This window comes from Sturnus vulgaris, chromosome 5 (genome assembly GCF_052056855.1).
Source record: "Sturnus vulgaris isolate bStuVul1 chromosome 5, bStuVul1.hap1, whole genome shotgun sequence".
NCBI classification, from domain to species: domain Eukaryota; kingdom Metazoa; phylum Chordata; class Aves; order Passeriformes; family Sturnidae; genus Sturnus; species Sturnus vulgaris.
Genome location: NC_142247.1, coordinates 24,770,149 through 24,794,356, shown reverse-complemented (window position 1 = coordinate 24,794,356; position 24,208 = coordinate 24,770,149). Strand labels below are relative to the sequence as shown.

At 39.3% G+C, this 24,208-nt stretch overlaps 1 protein-coding gene across 1 annotated transcript; it reads right to left on the bottom strand.

Moving 5' to 3' along the window:
• Window positions 1-4,143: 4,143 nt before the first annotated feature.
• Window positions 4,144-21,707, bottom strand: METAP2 (methionyl aminopeptidase 2). Its single transcript, XM_014889415.2, has 11 exons — window positions 21,443-21,707; window positions 20,537-20,638; window positions 17,090-17,155; window positions 16,648-16,750; window positions 11,250-11,411; window positions 9,401-9,582; window positions 9,222-9,316; window positions 9,039-9,135; window positions 8,419-8,522; window positions 6,072-6,187; window positions 4,144-4,933 (listed from the first exon to the last, which is right to left on the bottom strand). The coding sequence occupies exons 1-11, from the start codon at window positions 21,597-21,599 to the stop codon at window positions 4,681-4,683; spliced, it is 1,437 nt and encodes a 478-aa protein (XP_014744901.1). The 5' UTR covers window positions 21,600-21,707; the 3' UTR covers window positions 4,144-4,680.
• Window positions 21,708-24,208: the final 2,501 nt, after the last annotated feature.

Genomic DNA, 24,208 nt, shown 5'->3' with positions numbered 1-24,208 from the left:
GTACTTGTTAGGGCTGTTCAGTCTTTTAAATACTTTCCTCTGCTGTCCTTGCTGGTGAGGAAATGAATGTAATTCAAACACTTTTTTCTACTTACAGGTAGTTCGGAAAATTTGCCTTTCAGGCTTCTAATACTTTTTCTTCCTCCAAGTACTCTCTTAGGAGATCCATAGGGGTCTTTAGAGACTTGAGTATTAACAGAAGAGTCTGTATTTGGACATGTAGAGACCAACTTGGGTGTGAGAGTTCATTACTCTCAATCGTCACTATTGAGCATATACTCAGTCCCTGCCATCTTTACTAGGAAGATGGCCTAGGCTGTGCTCACAGCTATTCCCCTGCATTGCAGCAAAGATTGCTAAGTCTCAAGGCTTTCTCTGAAAGCTATCATTAGCTCTGCAAAAGCAAATCCAGCTTTCTTCCCATTGTTGCTCTTGGGTAGAACAAGAGAAGGGGAATAGAAAGAGTTCTGGTTCTCCTAATCAAGGCAATGGGGAGGGTAGAGATGATTAGTGCAGTCCACCACAAGGCTGAGCTAATTCAGGTGCTCTTCTCCACACCTTCTGCTTCAGTTCTCAATACTTAACTAGTTCAGGTAGTAGCTCTGCACCCTTTAACAGATTAAGGCTGCTGGCCTCCTTTTGCCATAAGGACACGTTATTGGCTCATGGACAGCTTATACCCCAGATCCTTCTTGGGGCAGCTGTTTCCCATCCAGCCTGTGATTCCTGCCCAGGAGCAGGAGTGGTGATTCCCTTTGTAGAGCTGCATAAGGTTGTTCTTGTCTCATTTCCTGGGCCTGTCCTGCTCCCCTTGTGTGGCAGTGCCCCCAGCTGGCCTACCAGCCACTCCTCCTGCTTTGTATCATCTGCAAACTTGTGGAGAGATCACTGGGATGCAGTACCCAGGCCCAAGTAGCTTCACCTTAAATCGAAAAATAGTAACAGTTTCCAGTCCCAGGTGGTAATTGAGCTCTGCATCTTGACGAGACATGCTTTCACTTTTTCTCTAGTAGTAGAGAAGGCTTCTATAGAGCCCTCTCCGTTTAAGGAATTCAGAGATTTAGCCTTACTGAAAGAAAAAAAAGAGTAGTTTCAAAAACTGAGGACACAGGCACTTCCAAAACAACTAGGTAAAAAATTTACTGTTCATCTGAACTGCTGACTAGCCTAGACAGCTTTTGGGTTTTTTCCTAGAGCTCTGTTCCTTTGTTAAAGAAGGGAGATGTAAGCATCAGTAGAAATGCAAAGCAAAGCTAAAATGAGTATGACTGAGCTAAGAGTTGGGTGCCTGTCATGGCAAAAACACAAGTCAAAAATTATAAGAGTCACAGCAGAGTTGTCTGTTTTTTCTTTTACTTTAAAAATACTGAAACATTCAAAATCATAAAAACAGAAAAACCTATTTAATACTCGTAGAAAAAAAATAAATATGCGTAAGTCTTAAAAAAATTATAACCTGCTTCAAAGCATGCCATGCTTTTCTCAAGCTACGTGGTCTTTATCTCTAAACACATCTTTGTGAAAATGTTTGGACTGAGGAAAATATACTGCCCACCTCCTATGCTGGACAGCTGACTCATGTTCCATAGAAGGCCAAGTAAAAGCAGTGCATAATCCTGGGAAATGAAGAACAATGAAAGCCTTATTCTCTCTTTTTTTTTAAGAAAGTAAAATTTTGTCTATCTCCACAAAAAAATCAAATTAACAAGCTCCAGTTATGTTTACACTTTCCATCATTAAGTTTCCATACCATCTGTGTTTTTGTTCTGAAATACAAGGAGTATTTTGATACACTGAAGCGAACATGACACAATCATAGAAAGACGCAGCAGTTTTCTTGCTAGAACAGGAGCTCCACTTGCCTCCCCACATGCCCTATTTCAGCCTCCTCTTTGAAATGTTGTGGTTATACTCAGCCACCTGTGTTTGTTGTACCTACCAGACCTGTCTTACCCACACCTAAGAACAGCATGGTAGTTGAGTCTAAAATTAGGAAAATCTTAGGCCATGCCTTCACCAAAAGGACACATCACTCAGGGTCAAGCTGTACATGCTCTAATGATGTGTCACACAAGGTCCGTGTGAAAGAAAACCCTGCCAAGAGCTTCTGAACTCTGGTTCCTAATAATTTCTACAAAAACTATCACCATTTCTGGTGCTGCATGTTAAAGAAACGAGATGATCCCATCTTCTGGGTATTTGAAACCAGACTTCAACATCTGGCTCAAAAGTCTTTTGGTAAACTTTTGTCAAGTGACAAGAGAGCATGGTTCACTTACCAGACAGCACAGCCAGGACTTTTAACACAGCAACAGGAGAAGGCAGCCTGAAGAGCATGAAAGCAGTAGGAAATTGATTTTTTTTAAGCAGATACAAATAGGGCTTGCCTTCTATACTGCTGAGCAGGAGGATGCAGGAGGGTCAGCAGGAGCGTATTCAGATACATCCAGTTAAATTCGTGGGCAGTAATCATCACGCTCTGCAAGTGTTTTTGAGTCATTTCCATTGCAACTTGTTACACATTATTATCAGCCTCCACATGTGAACTAACAAAGAGCCAGCAAGTTAAAAAGTTGAGGCCATAGTCCAAACTAGCTCTGCTAGTCTGGGTCTATTATATTCAGGTAAAAAAAACAAAACAAAAACGCCAAGTGAAAAAAACACATAATTGATCTGTAAAACCAAGTGATTTTAAAGTAACCATCAGTGAAGTTAAGAAAGCCTTAAGCTGTAGAAACAATACCTAGTCCCACTGAGCTATTACTAAACAGGCACCTTCTACAGAGAAAAGTCTGGAAATTGCCGATAAGCAGGCAAGAACTGAAACAGATTTGTCTTGCTTGTCTCTAGCAGACTTTGTACAAAAATAGGTGAGCTGGAAGCCACAAGAATCTGCTCGTATCACATCAAGAAGTGCAGAAGAGTATGGTCTTGTTAGCATAAATAAAAATAGCAGCAGCAACATACCCAGCAAATGCACTCACCACAGAATCTTTCAAGTGCCAGCTTTCACTTTGCAATGCACAAGCACCTACACTGGCTACTGCTTCTTGGGAAGCTGAGACACACATAACCACACAGCTGCATAAATTAAAATTCATTGCTGGGATGCCAAGATTCCCAAACAGCAACAGCAGAAACACACATTTCGGTAGCCCATTTCATCCATTTCTGCAAGTTTAAACAGTACTCAGTTTAAAAAAATCCTTGTAATTAGGAAAAAACCCCACCAGTGTCTGTTAAACTGTAAGCAGTACATGACACTGCGCCCCTGTAAACTGCAGCTCACATTATCAAGTTTGAAAGGACAAAACAAATCAGATTTTACCCAAAGACAGAGGAGAAAAGAACTGATATTTCTAAGTATTAATATGGACACTTCTACAGAGACAGGCTGTGACTATAAAGGAGCAGGTGAAGTGTCTGTTTCCTAAGTATTTATGTTTAAGGCACTATTACTGACCTATTAACAGAGCTGTCATTTTTATCACCAGTAACTATTGAAAATTTTAATATGCAAGTAATGAGGTAAAGATACAGCATTGGAACACATATTGCATATAGGCCTGCAGAGCCACGGGATTTAGTTTACCTTTACAAATGAGATTCAACAGTTAGATTTCACTGCAGCAGCAGTAAGTCAGATGACTTTTTATGTCAAAAAACCATCAAATACTCCAGATTATTTTGCCTACATGAAGTAACTTTTAACACTCAAAAAAAATATTTAACACTCAAAAAGTTTTCCTTGTCCCCACCACTTGTGCAATGAAATGTGAACTTTAAAAAGACAGGAAATCACATGAAATTTGACTCTGTGCAAGAGGGCATGCCAATGGCAAAGATTATGTAGGCACGTAACACTAAATCTGAGTTGACTTCATCCCGAAGCTGCATGTTGATGCCACCAGCAGCAGAGACCACCAGCTGCATTGGTGTCATGTTCTAATACAGCTGAAAGACTAGCACACTTAAAACTTTTGCCACACACCTTTACTGTAGTTGTCACACTTTGTCCTGTACAGTGTTGATAACTTCTTGCCCTGTATCCCACCGCTGACAAGACTATTTAAACAAGCATGAAAGGCCAAGTGTCATACGAAGGGTAAGACAAGGTCCAGTTTCAAGACAAGAAATGGCAAATCAAGTTTGTAAAATATTTAATAGAGCAGTTTCCCAGTGGACTCCTGACCAGAATCATAACCAGACTTCTAAAAAGTATATATATTTTCAGATTTGAAAATTTATCTTTATTTTTTACAAAATGGATTTCAGGAAGTTTAAAAGGCAATATCAGAGGACTGGGGCGCAGAAATCAGGTGTAGTCATTCAAAGCATTCAAGTAGGAATATGGTCATATAAATATTTGAAAAGCATCTTTTATCATAAATGTTCAGAACAAAATGTATAACTCATTCCAAACTAAAAATTGAGCTTTATAGCACATATTTCCCTGAACAGAAAAAATAAGTAACTTTTGAAGTATTTCTAAAGGCCTGAAAGCTTTTTCCATGGTTAGTTACAATTAGAAGACTTGCCTTAGATTAAATTCCTTCCTTTCCAAATATGGAAAGTATTAACATCAGTCCACTGTTAAAACAGACAATGTGTTGCAAATTAATTCTGGTATAGTATATTCCAAGAAAGCCTAGAGTATAAAGGTGCTGAGGTGGCTCTGAGTTAGTAGTCGTCTCCCCTGCTGACGACCTCCTTGCAGGTGGGGCGCAGCAGGATGGTGTGCTCGAACTGCGCCGTGTAGGAGCCCTTGATGTCACACAGGGGCGGGTACGGATCCACGATGCCCAGGTCGCACAGGTTCTTCAGCGCCATCAGGTATTTGCTCTCCCCCAGGCGATCCAGCCACCGGCGGCAGAAGGCAAGAGTACCAAAGTTTTCATTGATAACGTTTAGCAAATGTTTTGCTCTTGGAAGCCTTGAAGGAAAAAAACAAACAAGAATATGTTGGAGAAGAAAGAGGTATCACCAGCATGCATTCACTACAGAAATAAAACACACCAATTAAGAATTAGGTTAGACTGCAAGGTCTTTTCAGACTGCCTAGACTTGGGATGTCTTTCTACATCAATCACATGTTCTCTTCAGAAAATAATGTGCACTCTCCTCCTGCAAATAGATACCCTTCAAAACAGAACCTATCTGCAAGCTAAACTAAACATAGGGACAGCAATCTTACTCCTAAAAAAATAAAAGGACATTTCATTTTATAAAGAAAAACAGAATTATTCCTGATCCAGAGTGGTTTGTAATCTGAACTAATTTTGGCAGAAGCTTGGTGGTTTAAAATGCTGAGTTCTCACTTCTGGAATCAAATACTCAGTAAGCTTTTTATTCATACTTCTTACAATATACAGGCATAAAAAACATGTATTTATAGATCTACTAAGACTAAGCTTATTTGCAGTCAAGCAGATCCTTTGCAATCTTTAGTCTAATTCTTCCCTTCCTCTCTCACATTCCTAGTACACGCTATAGAGAAAAGCATGTCTGCCTGTCATGTTTCTGACCAGAGTAGACTTTGCTTCAGAAAATATGCTGCACTCCTAGAAATGCCAAAATGAAAACCCAGTGAAACTAAAAATTAGTAATTTCTTCCTTTTATAGCAATGCACTAAACAACTCAAAACTCAAAATAACCATAAAATAAAAGAGACAGTGTGAATAGCTTAACAGATTCTAGGAACAGCAGTAAGACAAAGATTGTGGCACACAACCACAGTATAGATATTGACTAAAAAACCCCACTATATATCTAATACATGGGTGAATGCACAAATAAAAGATATATAGTACTAATCATGAAAAAGAATAACAGTAGTAAGATTCTTAAAAAAAATTATAGAATTCTGAAAAGATATTCTCCATTTTCAGTTTCTCAGAAATAATTCCATGTTTTTCCACATTAACAATTGGAGTGTATTTTGTAACAATATTGCTAGTACTGCCCTTTAAGTCCTCTGACAGTCTTTTTAATAAGTAAAGAACATGCATTGTATCAAATTTGAATCCCAAGGGTGTGGTAGCTCTATCAAAATACACCAGCAAAATCCCACCTTATTGGCACATGGCCGACATCAAAGTTCTTCATATAATGAGAACACTCCATATCATCATGAACAACACCTTTTCCTGTGCTACCAAAGGTTTCTATAGCATACACTTCACCTTCCTAAGGAGAGAAAAAAGGAACATGTTGCAATATGAAGATGTCACATTGTGTCATTCTGATACAATATCTCAGTATTACAAATTCTGAATACAAGTCATAAATAGGAATAGATTCAATCACCAAATCAACGTAGAAAAAAATTCAGCATGGAGATTTCACACATTAGAGTTACGGGTTTCTCCAAATCATCAACTATTTATATTAGTACCATTTCAGTTCAAGCCAGAAGCATCAGCATGTTTCTAGTCACAATTTCTCAAAGTCCTTGCAGTTAACACATTGTCAAGGCATACATCTAACATAGCTAAGAAACTACATTTGCTAATTGGAAGTACTTCTCCTGTGCTATTCAGATATAAATCCTAGGAAATGTATAGTTCAGACATAGCAAACAGATGTTGATTACAGACACTTACTGCACCGATGAACTTTTCTGCCCAATTTCTGCAAGAATTTTCTGGTAACAGGTGCTAGTATATACCCTTAACCTGCTCATTTCCATTCCACAAGATGAATTTCTTCAAGAAATGAAGGTGATATATATCTGCAAGGGCATTATCAAAATTCTAGCCAAGAAAATACTGAAATGCCATTATACAAACTAATTTCTGCCAAGTGCATTGACACATCCTTAACAGCAGGACTGTGACAGAGACTTAATAGGCCAGGGCATCAAACACTGAGCGACACATTGAGTTGCACTGTTTATTTTATTAAGCTACTTTTAAAGTCACAAGCCCAAAAGCCATATGAAAAGCAGTAACACAGGCTTTAAATTCAAGATGAAGTCTTGAAGATGTCTCTGAATATTCAACTAACTCATTAAAAAAACACAAACCCTCAAAAACCCCCACACAATGCCACCACAAGATTTACTTAACACCCACTTTTTCTGAATAAGGATCATCAGAGGCTCTGTTAGTCACAAAAATCTCACTGGATTGTAGTTTGATACTATAATTAGCACAGTACAGTAAGACCTTGGCTATGCTCCACATTCTTCATTGCCAAGCTCACTGTGTTTAATGGTACAGGATTGTGTCCTAAGTAACCTACAGAAGCTGAAGAAATTAAAAAAAGTCTTCTCCCCAAAACCAAACCATTAACTAAGTCAAACTGAGAACACACAAGTTTTTCTTTCTTTTCCAATACTCTCAGTCCCTCTGCACAGTCTTATAGATAAGATGATAGTTAAAACTTTGTCTTTTTGTGCACATCATAGGTCAACAACTATGATGCAAGTTTTGGGTGATGACAGTGAGGCTACCTCAAAAAACAGCCCTGTCCAGACCACACTTGTGCCTATTCAGCTCTTACAAGTCTTATCTATCCTGACAGACCTACTGGTGATCATTAATGATGAGGCTTAGAATGAAATTGAAAGCTTCCTGTCTCATCACCCATCTTCTAATAAATCTTATCTCATTAGAACAAGAGCTTGAGTGAAAATTATAAATCTCAGGTTCCATGTTTGAATACTGCCTTCCCAACTGCTATTTTGTCACATCATGTACAGCCATTGCCCTTCCCCTGCTCCAGAACACTATCCAAACAACATTTTTCAACTGGCCGCTCACATTAAAGACAAATTCACTTAATTATTTTGCATCTGCAGAGAAAAACTGCACTGGATGGTTTTCCAAAAAAATACTATATCTAACAGTACTCACAAAAAGTTATCCAAAACTACACTATGGATGTTATTTATCAAGAACTACCTGAGTGAGAGAAGATTTCACTACAGAAGAAACAAACAAGGAGAATGAATAACCTGCAAGTCATTCAGGAAAAGTCTGATTTCCTGAATTCCAGTTCACCCCTAAGTATGAATTCCTGTCCTTTTCCATGCTCCTAAATGCAACATTCCATCACTCCATTTAATAACATATACACACAGAGATAAATATGCAGGAGTTTCAGTAAATATTACTACGGCATTCAGATTTGACCAGTGGTGGGTTTCTTCTTTTTCTTTTGTTTGGTGGCTTGTTTTTTAAATAGCAGGGTTCCAATGCTTCAATTTCAGAAAGTTGTAGATACCTGAACATTCCAGGCTAAAATGAAGAAGGCATTGAGACAAAACTACTCCTGTACAGGAGCATTACAAAGTACAGCAGTTATTCCACTGCAATTATTCACCAGGATCACAAAAACTACAAACTGAAAGTGCACATGAAATGCTATTCTTGCAATGATACAATTTAACAGAAAGAATGAAAAACTCAACTTACCTCCATTCTTGTGGCTTCTCCTCCTTTCACAATGGGTACTGTTTTTCCTGCATGTATCCTATATGGCCCAATGGAGTGCCCATTCAAATTGCGAATTGGCTTCACTTTGGAAGAAAACATTAATATTACAGGCAATTTCCTAACAAATGGTAACCCCTTTAAGGCAATTTGATTTGTTACCCCATATAAAAGTACAATAGTGAGTTGTCATATTGTAGATGAACCAAACACAGAACTATCCACACATCTTGTACAAACACCAGCCAAGACACAAGTTAGTTTTGTATGCTTTAGAAAGGCTTCATTATTAAAGAGCAGCAACTCCAACAGTAATATAACCTAATTAATAAAGCCAAACAGCAAGTATCAAATTACAATTCAAAACTGTTGTTTAGCATTCATCTTATCTGTTAGAGATACAATACTTGGAAGGATAAGCCAAGAACATTTCTCCAAAGGAAAAGCAAGCCAGATGTAAACACATGTTTATAAAAGACTCATACCATACTTCTAGAAGAAAAGTCTTTTCAATATCCTACGTCAAGATTAATATTTGTACAAATCTACATACAGGTACACACTTCTAAAACAACTATCCCTATATAAAGAAAAGAACTTGCCTTGGTATGTTTTGCCATCAATTTCAACTTCATAAGACTCCATAACTTCTTGTATGGCCTCTCCCACATCACAGAGACGTACATCTATTCCAGCACACTGAAAATGAAGTGCAAATATAAATGGAAAATAATCACAACATTCACTGAAAAAGACTTTGTAAATTACTTACATAATCATCATACCTTTATTCCAGTATTTGTGGCGTCCTTTACAGCTTGCAATAGTCTGTCATACTTTGGATTGAACGTGACTGTAAAAGCACAGTCAATAATACGACCTGAAATCAGCAGGAGTTAGTTAGCTTCATAGTATTTGCATTGAAGAACATTCTCAAAGTTTTAATTAATAAACGAAAACTAACCACTAATATGTGTTCCAAAATCTATTTTGCAAATATCATTGTATTGCAGGACTGTTGGATCTCCAGCATTGGGAGTGTAGTGGGCAGCACAATTATTCAGAGAACACCCCGTAGGAAATGCAAGACCTGCATTTAAACCATTTTCCTTTATCAGCTTACGTGAGCAGTCTTCTAGTTTTTCACTAAAAGGCAGAGGGGAGAGAGAACAAAAAAAAAATAGGACAGTTGTCATTAGTATTTCTTATCATGACTTCAAATAAATCAATGCAAGAACAGAACCTCAGAAAAATATTAAAGCAGATGTTTTTATGTCAAATCAAACTATTTGTATGCTAAGTAGACAGACAACCTTAGGCTGAAAAACACAGCCACAACACAACAATCCTCTGTTCTTTGTATTGTTTCCTCTACCCCTTCTTGGGCAAAAAAGACTCCTCTATTGTTTTTAATCTAAGTTTAAAATATTTATCCTTACAAGCTACACTTAATCCATTCTTCCTAACAAGCAGAGGTTAGACAACCAAAGTTTAGCCAAATTAAATACATTCTTTAAAATTATTGTGTTTTAAAAGGAGGTGGAAAAAAGGAAGTAAAGCCTCTTATTTATAAAAATATTTTGATTATAAAAGGACCTTCTTAAAAAAAATGAGTGATAACTATGACAAAATAAAACCTTATGAGACTAGCATTTGTTTATTCGTTTTGTCTAATCTCAAACTGCTAGCTATTACAAATACATGTCCACCGGTGCATTCTCCTTCAGTGTCAGTGAATGAGGCAAACTGCAGCTCACTGCAGTGCACCAAACTCTGATTTTAAGAAAGCCAGAGAAATATGAAAAAAGAGAGCATATTTTCATCAGCAAGGCCCCATAGTCTGAGGTACTTTAGGAAGAATAGTCATGTTTTGAGAGAATGACTGCTTTAAACACAGTCAAGCCATGTAATTCACTACGACAGATTTGTTTTCACCCAGACTAGTGAGCTGCCTTTCTTCTACTTTCTCTCATGGTATATTATGTCTTTCTGTTATCCTTGCACAGTTACCTTGGGGATCAGCTCTCATTAGCTTTCTTACTATCCTACTCTTGTCAGCACAGTCCTCAGTCACACCAGGCTGAAAGCACCTGATTTTGGAAGCTAAACTGTTCTGGATCAGTGCAGTACTTGGACAGTAGACATTCAATCTAGATAAAACTGAAGGACAGAAAAAGTAATAGTTGGAAGAGTCACAAAAATCAGTCCAGGCTAATTATTTCTTTAAACTTAATCAAATTCACCTTCATCTGAATCCATTTGCTCAGTTATTTCTTACTAACTGAGAATAACAAAAAACCCCACTGTGTTTCCACCAGAAACATCAGTCAGTCAGTGAAGACTAAACATAGTCCAAACCTTCCTGCCCTGGACTGAACACACAGCCATGCTGATTTTATGCCTTTGCCCAGTCCCAGGCACAGATTGCACCTGCACTGTCCACATGGCATTTCATGACAATTCTGGCAAGCAGCAGCAGTGCTACTGCTATTGTTGCTTCTCCCAGCACTGCTGCAGAGTAGCAAAGGCACTGAAATCTAAATGAAGCATATAATCAAAGTAAATTAACATCTTGGAAAGCTTAGTTTAAAATTCAGTATAATCCCAGGCTCTGTAAAGCTGCATAAGCTAAAAATACAAGAGGAAACTTAAAGGACGTAATTGGCAACACTGCTTGTGTACTTCAAACACAAATTTCCCCAGTACTCATTACACAGTGAATTAAGCACACAAAACTGAGACTAAATCTCTCCCCCTCTGACAAATGAAGAAAAATCTACAGCAGAGGTCTTCCAGAAGATGTGTGTCCTCACCAGATTTCTATCATTGTCATTCCAGGTTTTATCCAGCTCATAACGTATTTCCTCACTTGTCTGTGTGCCTCTGCAGCCTCTCGAAAATCATTCCAGACTTCCTCACTGGCTTGGTCTAGTGCTTTCTTTTCTTCACTAGTTATTCTCCAAGCAGCAGTTCGCCTTGAAAATAAAGGAAATGTTTCAAACAAGTTACTATAATCACAGCAGTCATTACAACTTCTGTCTAAAGCCTGTGAAGCGTTTATTAACCCATCAAGTCTACATTCCCTTGTCTAACAAAAAAGATCTTGATTTATACAATTTTCTGAATAAAGGAAGCCTATTAAAAAAAAAAAAAATAAAAATCTATCAGTACCACAGACTAGGAGCTGTGAAAGGTAAAAACATCCTACCAAAGGCCCAGACAAGCAGGGTGCTTGACAGATGCCCAAGTTTTCAAAGAGACAGAACAGGCATATAAAATTCGTATTAGTGCCTCCAAATCCATCTTAAGTTTAGCACGGCAAAAAACTGCAATAGGCCCTACTCAAGCAAAAAGTTTATTTTTTCACAATCTTATTCATTCAGACAGCATTGTTCTTGTATAAAGATGAACCTCAGCACTGTAGTGTGGCTGCTTGGCCCAGAAACTGTTGCTGATACAGACAATAATGCATCTTCAAAATATTAGAGCTTGCAGTTCCAGTATTATTTTCATTCATGCTCAGAATATTTAGCTAATAACACCTAACACACTGCATGGTAACTATGACACATGACAGTATGTTACTTTCTAAATGGGCTGGATGGTGAATTAACATTTGTTACAGAGAGCACGACTCATTGTGGCTCTTTGGTAGGTTCACAGAACAAATACACAAATATTTTTTTTAATACAGGACTAAGTATAAGATTAGCTTTGAATATATTTTGCATTATACGAAAATCCAATGCAACTAAGGTTCCATAAAAGCAAACAAATAAAAACATAATTTAAGTACGTCAACAACCATCAGAACTTAGCCAGAAGACTACTCTGACTACAAAGTCGAGACAACCCTTCAAATGGTGAAGCTGCAGTCACCTAATAATTCAAAAAACCCTAGTGATGACTCAAAGAACTCCGTACGTGCTATACATGACAAAAACTACTAAGAACGATACATAGCTACACATGCTGGCAGGTGGGTCTTAAAAGAAAATGTGTGGTGGACAAGAGGGACCAAAGACGCAGAAATACATTGGTTTTCAAATTTAGAAATTAATGCAAATGAGTTGATTCTAAGCAAACAACTGAGTACACAGAGTGTAAAGGATTTTGAAATCCAAAGGTGTAGCATTTTACCTGTTTCATAGACATGTAACTTAGATCCATTTTGGGAGTTTTCTATACAGCCAAAAAGGAGGCACAAGTGAACCAGAGTCTATGTCCTGCAGTTTTGCTGCATTTTGAACTAAGAATATATACTTATATAAAAATTTATAAATATGTATATGTATACTGAGTACTGCAAAAGAATTGAAAATATAAAGAGGGATAACAGGCTATTCCAAAAATCTTTCTCAGGACGATCAGAGGATGCAAAATATTTTGAGACCCTTTTTCTTATTTCCATTGAACTTTCTGCTGCTTTTCAGATGAAAGTGCAAAGGAGAAATCCCACAGTTACCTTTCTGAGCAGTCTTATTGCTCCAATAACAAGCATCACACATACTACTCTTATAATTTGCCTCAATCTGGCAAATTTTACCAAAAAAAGAAAGTAATGGGCTGCAACACCTGGCCCCCATACTGCCACTAGAAAACTGGACTTCTGCCAGCACAGTAGTCATTGAAGATGGAAAAGGTGCACTGCAGAAAAACATTGTGGACAGAGACTCAAGGATCCTTTCAGACTGTTCTGGATTCCAGCAGCGAACACTCCTTGGTAGCAAGAACTGCTGACAGAGTCTGGGCAGCTGCTCTGCCATCTGTCACAGACTTGAGTGCAAACTCCAGCAAACTGGCAGGAAGCCATCCTCACTCTGTCTCACTGTATTTCAGCATATAGTCACCTCATGCAAGTCAACGGGGGGACAGAACAGCCTCTACATGTAAAAACATTCTATCAGACCCAAAGCATTTTGCTGACAAAGCTGCATTCCTGTCACCTGGGAGCTCAGGAAGGGAGGCAACAAGAATTTCTGCTAAGGCCTAAGCACTTCAGGACACATGAAAAATCAGTTGGTCAGACGAAGGCCTCACACCAAACATCAAGTACTCCAACAGATATATGAGCTAACAAGCTTTTGTCAGTTTCCTAATGTGCTGCCTTCCACATGTCAGTTGAAGAAATTCAACTCCTGATCCAAACTATTTAGTCCAGCTTTTCACTCCACGGCCTGCAGTTTTAACTAGTACAAATCTTTACAGGATCACACTCTAAACTAGATTCTAGTGATCAAAGAACTCCAGCAAATAATTTCCCCAGATTATCTTCACTGAGATAATCCAGTCATGCTGGAGGGAAGGGATGCCATCGAGAGGGACCAGTATAGGCTTGAAAGGTGGGCCTGTGTCAACCTCATGAAGTTCAACAAGGCCAGGTGCAAGGTTCTCCCCCCTGGGTCAGGACAGTCCCATCACAAATACAGGCTGGGTGAAGAATGGATTGAGAGCAGCTCCAAGGAAAAGGATTTGGAAAGAAGCTCCACATGACCCAGCAATGCACACTCACAGCCCAGAAAGCCAAATCATACATTGAGCTGCAACAAAAGCAGCGTGGCCAGCAGGTCAAGGATGGTGATTCTGTCCCTCTACTCCGTTCTTCCGAGACCCTACCTGGAGAACTACATTCAGCTCTGGGGCCCTCAACATAAAGATGTGGAGCTGTTTCAGTGAGTGCAGAGGAGGGCCATGAAGATGATGACACTCCTACAAAGACAGGCTGAGAAGAGTAGAGGCCTCCGTTCAGCCTGGAAAAGAGAAGGCTCTGAGGAGACCCTATAGCATCTTCCAGAACCTAAAAGGAAGAGTTTTTTCCCAAGGTCATGTAGTGACAAAGCAAGGGGTAATGGCTATAAACTGAAAGGTCAGCTTAGATTAGAAGCTAGGGAGAAATCCTTTGCTGTGAGGGTGTTATGGCAGTGGAACGGGTTGCCCAGAGAAGTTGTTGAAGGTGTCCCTGCCCATGGCAGAGGGGTTGGAACTAGCTGATCTTCAAGGTACCTTCCAAAGCAAACCAGTCTGTGACTCTGTAACAGCACAGAGGCAGAAACAAGTAGGCAGGGTCAAGAATTACTTAATTCTATTTAAACAAAACTGGTGTATCATGAAATATTGCTCATTTATTTTCTGCCCTCCCGGTTGTATCATTTCAAATTCCCACATCTTCAAGAAAAAACATAAGCTTAAAAAAAAAAAAAAAACAAACCAAAAAAACCCTAGAGATATAAAAATGTTAAACCTGTTAGTCCATTGTCTATGAAGTATTGATTATCTGGTTGGGTTTTTTTTTTGCTGAAATTTAAAGACACCCACCTCTAGTTGAACTTCTCACACAAAATACACAATTGTAGGTTGACAAGAGGTAACTTTAGAAAGCACATGACATCAACAGTTAAGAATAGAAGTGCAACTCTTAAAAAAAAAAATCTAAGACAAAACTCTACTGACCTCAGCATGAACAAGACATGGCACAAAAATGCTCCACCAACATATAAAATGAAGCTATTACTCAGAATATGAAACATCTTGGCATTAAAGTCAGCTACTAACTTAAGTAGTTGCTTATATTAGGAAATACTTAACTAGCACATTAAGATTTAAATTAGGAAGAATTCTAATCACATTTTTGCTTAAGTACATTACATGAGGAAACTATTTCAAGTTCCTCAGAAGTGTATATTCTTCCTCCATAGCAGAACATCACGGTACAGAAAAGACGCCCCACTTAAATCCTTTTATGGAAGGAGGTTTGTTTTTATGGCTTTTGTCCTTTTTTTCTCCTTCAATAAATAGTAGTTAAACCAGAGCAAATATTTTCATCTTCAAGAGCTCAATATGTACGAGAGGTGAAAAAATAGTGTTATTTATTAATAAACTATGTACATGCTTAAGCTGTTTATTATCAAATTTCCTGGTTTACTTAAATCATAATCTTATGAACATGGCACAAGTTACATGATTAACTCTTAAATATTAAAAAAATCACTCCTGGATCAGCCTGTCAGAACTATCCTGTGCAAGCTCTTCACTAGCGTGCTGATTTTGTGCATGCAAACATGGCAGTAATTTATAAATAAATAAGAGTACACCTTGTGTTCAAATTGAAAAACTGAAAAAGAAAAAGCTTCCTTAAAAACAAATTTTCACCTCATAGAAATGAAACCATATTTTCTGAACACAATTTATAAGGTGTACTGGACTCTTAGCCATTTTTCTTACATTCTATGAGAAACAGGCATTGACTTTAAATAACCAAAAAAAACCCCACAACATTTCAAAGTAATTTCATTCGGAAGAAGTCACTGAAAACTACACAATGCTTTCAGGCATACCAATATTTACCTACTCTCTCTCTCTTTGGTTTAAACTATTTTTTCAGAGCTTTGATTCAATACTTCCTGGGAAGTTTCACAGTTTTCAGTAATACTTGGTCTTTTCATTCAAGTCTGCATACAATTCAAGCTAATTCTATACCACACATCCTGTGTCTCTCCCAGGTAAAATATGACATTCCACAACATTTCACATAGGAAAAAAGAAAAATCAGGAAAACTCGTTCAAGTTGGTATTCCCTAGTTTCTAACAATGCATAAAGAAATGGTAGTCTCCCATAAAAACATAAGGATGCAGATCGTTAGAACTACTGGAAGCTGTTGCTCATTTAGTGCAATTGCACATTATTCCCACATCACTGTGAGTTACAAAAACAGGTGAGGTTACATTAACTATATATTGATTCCAAGAGAGAGAAGTAAAGTACAGAATAAACCATGTAGGCTTTTAAATTAAATGGAGAGACTGACATGTTTCTACCAAAAAAAAAGTAACAAAAAGTTGACATCTCAATGGTCACAAAACTGCTGCATAATAGTGTCTCGTCTCCCTGAATTTTAAACCTTCACTCACTTCTAATTCAGACAATGTTTTTCTTACAAGCTGCCTACCGAAATTCTGTTGGTACCCTGGGTCTCAAGGGCCCCCTGCCTCATGGCAATTCCGCTCATACTAGCTACACTTTAATTAAAAGGGTAGGGAAGACAAACATTTCTGGCCTGAAGATCTGTGTTCAGAGTTCCTGGATAATCCAGTTAAAGAAAAAAAGGACAAAACTTAAAGCACATTACTCACTTTGTCCATTTAATTGTACGTTAATATTTTTTTCAGCACATCAAAATGAAAGCATTTATTTCTTAAGCTTAAAACACTCACCCATCTTGTGTTGGTGGATATTCACATTCTTCTCCCTTTGGGAATACATTGCTGGGAAACAGATCACATATTGGAATAGAAGGTGGATCTGTCTGGACCTTAGCTGTTGAGTATAATTTAAGAAAGTTACACATGGGACTCTGGAAATACTAACCATCTTATTTCAACCATAAAAGATAAACAGCAAAAGCTATTTAAGACCCCCTCAACTGGAATCTGGGCTTCTACCAAGACAACATTGTATCACAATGTCCTCATAAGGCTTTATTTACCCAATGCTCAAGGCCAGCGAATGCCTTCAATGGCTTGCAGGGATACCAGAAGGAAGACAAGTTAGCCAGACAGCCTACAAACACAAACTGCACCCCTAAATTTGTTTCAGCTGCAAGAACACACTTAATACCAAGTATTAACAGTCTGTATTTTTGTACTTGATACCTACGTCCCTTCTTCTTTTTCTTCTTCTTCTTCTTTTTCCCAGTTGCTCCATCTCCTTCACCCTCACCATCTATAGGAAAGAAAATGCTCAGCTGAACATTAAATAATTTTTAAAAGTCCAAAGAAGTTTGAATAAAACATAAAATCATCTGGTCTATCTGGAAACGCTTCTCTCACACCAGAATTTAATGGATTAAAAGACAACATCCAGAAGCTGCCACCAAAGCATCAGCATTTTCATTCCCTACACCAAACAGATCTAAGTAAACAGTTTTGAAAGTTGACAACAAACTTACAACCAAACAGAGGAAAAAAGAGAGCTCAGGTAAAGCATTTTCAGGAAGTCCTACCTCATATTCTTCTGTTCTCAATTCAGGCAAATAGATGCCTGGAATTGTTGAAGGACACGAGACAGAGAACTGTATTAGACAAAACAGCTAACAAAAAGCTAGAAACTACTGCTTCCACCCCATCTTCTGATGCTTCAGCTAGAAGAACTTGCTGCATCTTGAAAGATAAAGATCCCAAAGAAATAAAGACGACAGCACTCTAAGCCAGAATAGGTTTAATCTTGAGATAACAGGGAAGGTCACAAACAACACACAGCAAAACCACTGAATGTGGGAGATATAAGGGTGGTCAAACACTGGAACAGGTTTCCCAGAGAGGTGGAAGATGCCCCATCCCTGGAAACAGTCAGGGTCAGGCTGAATGGTGCTTTGAGAAATGTGATCTAGCTGAAGATGTCCCAGCCCACTGCAGGGACTTGGACCAGATGACCTTTAAAGGTCCCTTCCAACACCAAACTATGAATCGACACCAGTGGGAGGTTTGTGGGGAGCACAGCAGGTAAGCACCAAGGATCAGCCACACTAATTACAGTCACATTTGGGAGATAACAACAACCCTGCAGACTTCACATTTGACTACATCTAATGCCTACTTACTTCATACTCAATATCTCAGGTGCTATCAGCTACCTAAACCTTCTGGTCCTAAACACATTCTTTTCAAAGTAGACAAGTACTAGTCATCTACACGCAGAACATTTTCAACTACAGGAAGAAGTAAAATCAAAAGAACTTCTAGAATCAAACAAAACCAAACTCAAACATTGACCAGCTGCTCCAGTCACTAGATTTCAAGCCTCTCATGATGGTCAATATCATCGGCAATTTTATGCCATGATGAGTGCTGTAATCCTGCAGCTGGGGTAAATTTCAGAAATGTCGCTCCTGTCCCCCCCAGCTCATTTTGGCATTAAGCATCTTAAATTAAGTTTCTGTAAAAAGACTGCAAATATAAATACTTTGTATCTATAACACAGTCCAAACCTACCAGATCCTTCATCAATCTGTACTTCATAGGCAACCAAAAATCCTTACCAGAGCATATAAATTTCTTTAAAATGTGGTAACTTTGTCACATTTGTCTTGACCTTGAGCAGTGCCCAAACCACTCATAAAGAAATTAGACATACTCAGGTTCATTCACCAAGTGATTTTTTCTTTTTTTTTTTTTCTCAAAGGCTAGGCCTAAACTGAAGAGAAAAAAACCCCAGCACCTCTTAAATATTGTTGCTGTTGCTATCTGCATATTGTAGCTTTTTCATACATCACTGCACATGAAACTGCCAACTGCAAGCCAAACTAACCCTGTCTATGCTTTCACGCCCTTGAAGATTGCTGCAGACTAACTGTGCTGCCAGAAACATAACTACTGCATCTGACCAATAATCTGTTTGTCTTCAGGTTATTCAGCTGCTAAGGAAAAAAAAAACTGTCACCAGTAAAGCAATTTCCAATCTTTGTAAAACAGAAGTCCAACCTTATATAATTTTGGCATAGCCATTTAATAACCTAGCACGGTATGATGCAAAAATGTTACAGATTACCGTATTTTAACATGGCAAAGGAAATCCAAAGAGCACTTCCTAATCTCTCCTAGAGTTCAAAAGTTATAGTCTCCTTTTTGAGGCCACTTAGTTACAGGCTTATCAAGAGGAAAAAAAAAGAAAAAAGGGATATGTATGTTATTGATTTTAATCTAATGCAGAATGTCTTAAACAATTCTGAAACTACACAATTAAGATGGCAAATAGTGAGAACCAGTATAGGCAAGAACACAGCTATCTTCAGAAAACTTTAATTAGTTTTAATTTTTCTGCAAAAGTATCAGTTTTACTAAAAACACATCCAACTCTCACATGTGGAAAAAAAGATTATTAATTCAGTCACATCATCACTTCATTTTTTTATGCTTTCTAATACTGCAATACAATTGCTAATACTGTAAAAAGGATAATAGAGCATAGCATTTGATCTGCAACTACCATTGTTATTTCTCCTAAGATAGAACTCTAAGTTTTCTAACGATTTCAAATATTTCTTTTCATTGTATACAGTTTTCACTACCCTCCTCAATACCTCTTCCTCAAGTTGCAACGATGGCAAAGCACATATTGCATTAATTTCAACTCCATAACCTGAAAGATGCCACAAAACAAACCATAAGAATACATTTCTACACAAATTACCTGCATTAAACCTGATGCTGCAGACTGGTGACGATCAAAGATAAATTTGTTACTTGATACATCTCAGCACTCTGATTTAATTTTTTAAAACTTCCATACCAAATTCATTAAAATGAAATTCCAGAAGGACAAATTCCAGCAAGTGAACTAAGAAGATTTCTAAGGAGACTGCTCAAAGTGCTGAGCCAACTTTATATGCTAATTCAGAAAAATTATACTAAATTACTAATTTAAGAAATGTGTTTTCTTGAACATACATTTCTGCTGAAAACAATCCATCAAACCAAAGGAAAAACAGCACCTTTATCCAATATTCCTATAGAAAAGATGGACCCAGTCTAGATTTCAATACAGACACTTCCAAGATTCTTGCATAGAAAATCAGCTACAAAGCACAAGCAGCACACAAAGCGTGTCTTGCTTATGTATTAATCTCCCCTCAATTAAATTTTAATGACAAATTGCAATTATAGATGAGCAAATTTCAAGTCATTGGTAAAGACTCTAAAATCTATTAAGTAAAACACTCCCTTAAAATTTTCTCTATATGTTTTGTTTTAAGCCAAGAATAAGAGACAAAATTTGAAACACAAATGTCTATCGACCATAGTAATGCAAGTGAGAATGATTTTACAGCTTACCTTGTCTCAACTTAACATTTCCCTTCAGAAGGTGGATCCTTGAAAACACAAACCTTTAACAAAGCTTGTATTCCTGTTTTTTTTATATATACACCTGTGCTACAGTAAAATTGTTGACAAAAAGTAGAAAGTATAGATAGTTGCATCTCACCTCTCCAAAAAGAAACCCAACCAAAATCAAACCAAGTAAGACACCTGTAAGCAGTCTGTTAAAAGGGAGTCTCGGAAGAAGCTGAAACTGGAAATGTTAAGAAAAAATGTAATTTATACTTGCCATCATCATCATCATCTTTTTCTTTCTCCTCCAGTGATTGTTTGTCCAATTGTTTTGCTACATCATCAAGAGCACCTTCCATTTCTTTATCAGTTTCTTGTCCTGTTTGTAAAGTTAAAGTATGACTTACAGTAAAACATTAGCTCCCCGTTAGTAACCAATACCCCCCAAAACTTTATAAAAACATTATGTTGTACTCATCCTACAAACACCTGAGCACCTCATGCTTTTTCTGTGTTAAAGCAGCCCCAAAGTGTAAGGCTGTAGGACAGTACAGTGACAGGTGCTGTTAATTAAACCTGCATATAAAGGTAGATTACCCTGACACTTCTGATTACTTTTTTCTGCCAGGATAACTAATTTTTCTTCCCATAGCAGCAGCCTGCTCTTGTGAGATAATATGGGCGTGAAGAAGATAATTATAAACGCACAGCACGATCATCGCTAACTGATGGCCTACGAAAACAAACCCAAACCATCGCGCCTTTATGCTATTTGCCCAGACTTGCTCCAGCTCTCTCCGAGAACTTGGGAGGGGTGCAGAGCCTCCATCAGGCGAGATGACTTTTACAGCAGCAGTCTTACACCTTTCTCCCCTCGGGCCATAGGAGAGGGCGAGGGAAGCGGTGGCTTCTCTTGCGCACACCGGAGCAGGGAGGACATCCCCAGGCCCAGCCGAAGGGCAGCAGCATCCTCCGGCCACCACGAGCTCCCTCCGAGTGGCAGACATCCCCCCTTAGCCCGCACCGCTGCCACGGGCCGGGACAGCGGCCTCGGCGGCGCCCCGCACCCGCACGCCGGGACCCTTGAGCCACCCACGCCTGCCCACCGCCGCGCCCGCTTCCCAGAGTGCCTGCCCGCCGCCCGGCCCGTCAGCGCAGGGTCGCGGTGCGGCCCGGCCCCTACCCCCGGGGCCCGCTCTGCCCTTCTTCTTCTTCTTGCGCTTCTTCTTGGCGCCATCCTCGCCGCCCAGCCCCGTCGCGCCGTCCCTGTCCTCGGGCTCGGGGGGCAGCTCGCCGTTCAGGTGCTGCTCCCGCTCCTCCGCCCGCCCCACGCCCGCCATGTCGCCGCGGCCGCGCCGCCTCGCGCGCACGGAGCGAGCCGAGGAGAGCGGCGGGGCCGGCGCCACGCTCTGTGGTGCGCGCGGGGCACGCCGGGACGGCGGAGGACTCCGCCGGGGGGGGGCGGGCCCTCAGCCGCGCACGCGCGCCGCCGCCGATGTGCGCACGCGGGGCCGTGAGGGGGCAGCGGGGGCGGGGCTGGGGCCGCTCGGGGCTGCGCCGACAGATAAGAAATGGAAGGAAGAAATGTTACAAAAACAGCCCTTTCTCTCGGAAGGAACAGCTGCTGCGTTCCCTTACAGCGTGTAAGATTGTTAAGATTTTACCGATTGAAGGCACTGAAAAATTGTGACTTACACGAGAGATGATTGGTGTACAGAAGGAAAATAATACAAGGGGGAAAAAATCACTTATTCCACGTCACATAAAGCAAAAAAGGGGAGATTCTAATGCATGATTAAGGACACTGCCTTGTCCCATTTCTACTATTACGTTGAAAACTAAGGCAATATGCCAATATTGCCAGTATCCACTTATGAAGTATTAAATCAGCCCAATCCTTAAAATTCATTTACTGAGTTTGTACTTTTCACGAGTTTTCTATTAATATAACCATGCTGGCTAAAAATTACTTTTCCTCCTTGGTGTACTTGAATATAACACAGTATAATATAGTGCCATTATAATTTATAATATATAAAGGTCAAAAACAGGCCTAGTGTTGCATAGCTACGTTTTAAAATGCTTCTGCAGGCAGGTGTTCGCTTGGGAAAACTGGTAATGCCATGTTCCACACTGAGGTACAAATTCTACTCCCTTGGCTGGTTCCATCTGCCCCTTCCTTGCCTCTCACCCATGGGCATTTCCTCATTCCTGACCTGATACATTTCCCAGCAAGAAGAGAACTCAAAAGGACTTAGCTAATGCTCTAGTACTGATCAAAGTCCATCCTGCTCCAGGCAAGTGTCCCAGCAGCATGGTATCCACTGCTTTCACACTGAGAATGGATGACACAAAAGCATGTGCACTAACATTGCCTAGACACTCTGAGTTTATTGCTTTCTATTCTAGTTTTCTAATTAGGTAGAAGCAGAATCTACAGAGCTGGTTTGGTTTTGGGTTTTATTGTGGATGGTGGCAGGAGAAAGGGGAAGCATCAATGGTCGAATTTCCTGAATTCTCCATTTTGAGTCATCTTATATCTTCCTGTTGTGCATTTATTGTAGTTGGGCACTGTAATGGTCCTAGGATATCCAACAGCAGTGATTTTGTTGTTTGCTTTAATCCATTAGTCTCTCATACATCAGACTGCTGTACCACTCGCTCTGACTCCCCCTGGTGCCTTTGACAGCTTGAAAAAGAGTGCTTGTGCTCCTGTTCCATTCGATCTGGTGTGTGCCAAAACAGACAGGTTGCCAGACCATGGATTTTGTTGACTGTTGAAATGAAGTGACAGATAAAGGAGTCCATAAAGTCTACAGAAGCCCAGGGAAGACAGAAGGAGATATATTGACCAGAGACAGATAAAATAAGAATACATCTCATGCAGGAGCTGCAAACATGAGATCTGGAAATGCATCAGAGGAAAAAAATCATAAGCAGAATAAATGTTTGTGTGATCAGCTAACTAACAAAGGCAGTTTTCTCATAGCATTGTTTCTTTCCTCCCCAGAATGACTCTGGCGCCATTCATAGTCACTGTGATAACCCAACAGAGAGGGAGAGATGGCTTGTGCCACATGATTCAGCAGTTTGGCCTGTCTCTGTTTAGGTGGGGACATTTCTTTGAGCTGCTGTTGTCTACTCAGCTGATGATTTTTAGAAAGTGTGTCCAAGTGTCATGATGTTTAGGTGTGTTATTCCACTAATTTTGTCTGAAAATGAATCTTTGTGTAAACCTCCTTTCTTTAAAAAAGTAGGCTGAAAATATATTGTAGAGCGGTGTCGCACTTAAGTTAGAATATAATAAAACCCAGCAGAGTGAAAGCAAACTGTGAGTGAGCTAGAAGAAGCAGGATTAACTGAGTGTCTCTACAGTTTGAGATGGTGTTATTGGACCCAGGCTGTGTTCGTCAGGCTCTCAGCAAAGAGGCCACATTGGACAAAGCAAAGCTAAGCATTTTCCAGCTACTTCCAGACCCAGAATTTGCACCATGTGTAAGAGAATATGTAAGAGATAACTAAGAGGGGAATAGTGTGATAACCAACGTGCAAAAATAGAAATGCTCGATGAAAAAAATTGCAAAGTGCGAGTAAGAAGCTGGCCTGAGTGCACTGACAAAGCAAACATGAACATGAACAGGCCAGCAACTGGTTCCACGTTCCCCATCTGGCTCCTCTTAAGGGGATCCAAGCTCATAGATGCAGAGAGATGAGACACATCTTGTAGAATGCCCTTACCAGCTCAAGAGTTTTTTGTCCTTCTTCTATTATTGCCAGTCAGCTGTTCCTAGCGTTTAATACACATTATGTTAATGGATGCTATTTTTCCCAATTGCATGCTGTACTAGACAGCATGATAAGGTGAAAGTATTGGCCAGACCATAGGCCAGGAGAGACCTGTGATACCATTTTTAGCTGGAGGTTTTTGTTTTCTCACTATTCGTTTTTC

Bases quoted from the DNA above. Each gene is read 5' to 3' on its own strand.
- METAP2 (XM_014889415.2), bottom strand. From the start codon at position 21,599: ATGGCGGGCGTGGGGCGGGCGGAGGAGCGGGAGCAGCACCTGAACGGC. The intron at 9,136-9,221 runs GTATGATGATTA...CTTCATTTTCAG, and splicing joins CCACAAATACTGGAATAAAG to TGTGCTGGAATAGATGTACG. The intron at 8,523-9,038 runs GCAAGTTCTTTT...TTTCTTCCAAAG, and splicing joins TGATGGCAAAACATACCAAG to TGAAGCCAATTCGCAATTTG.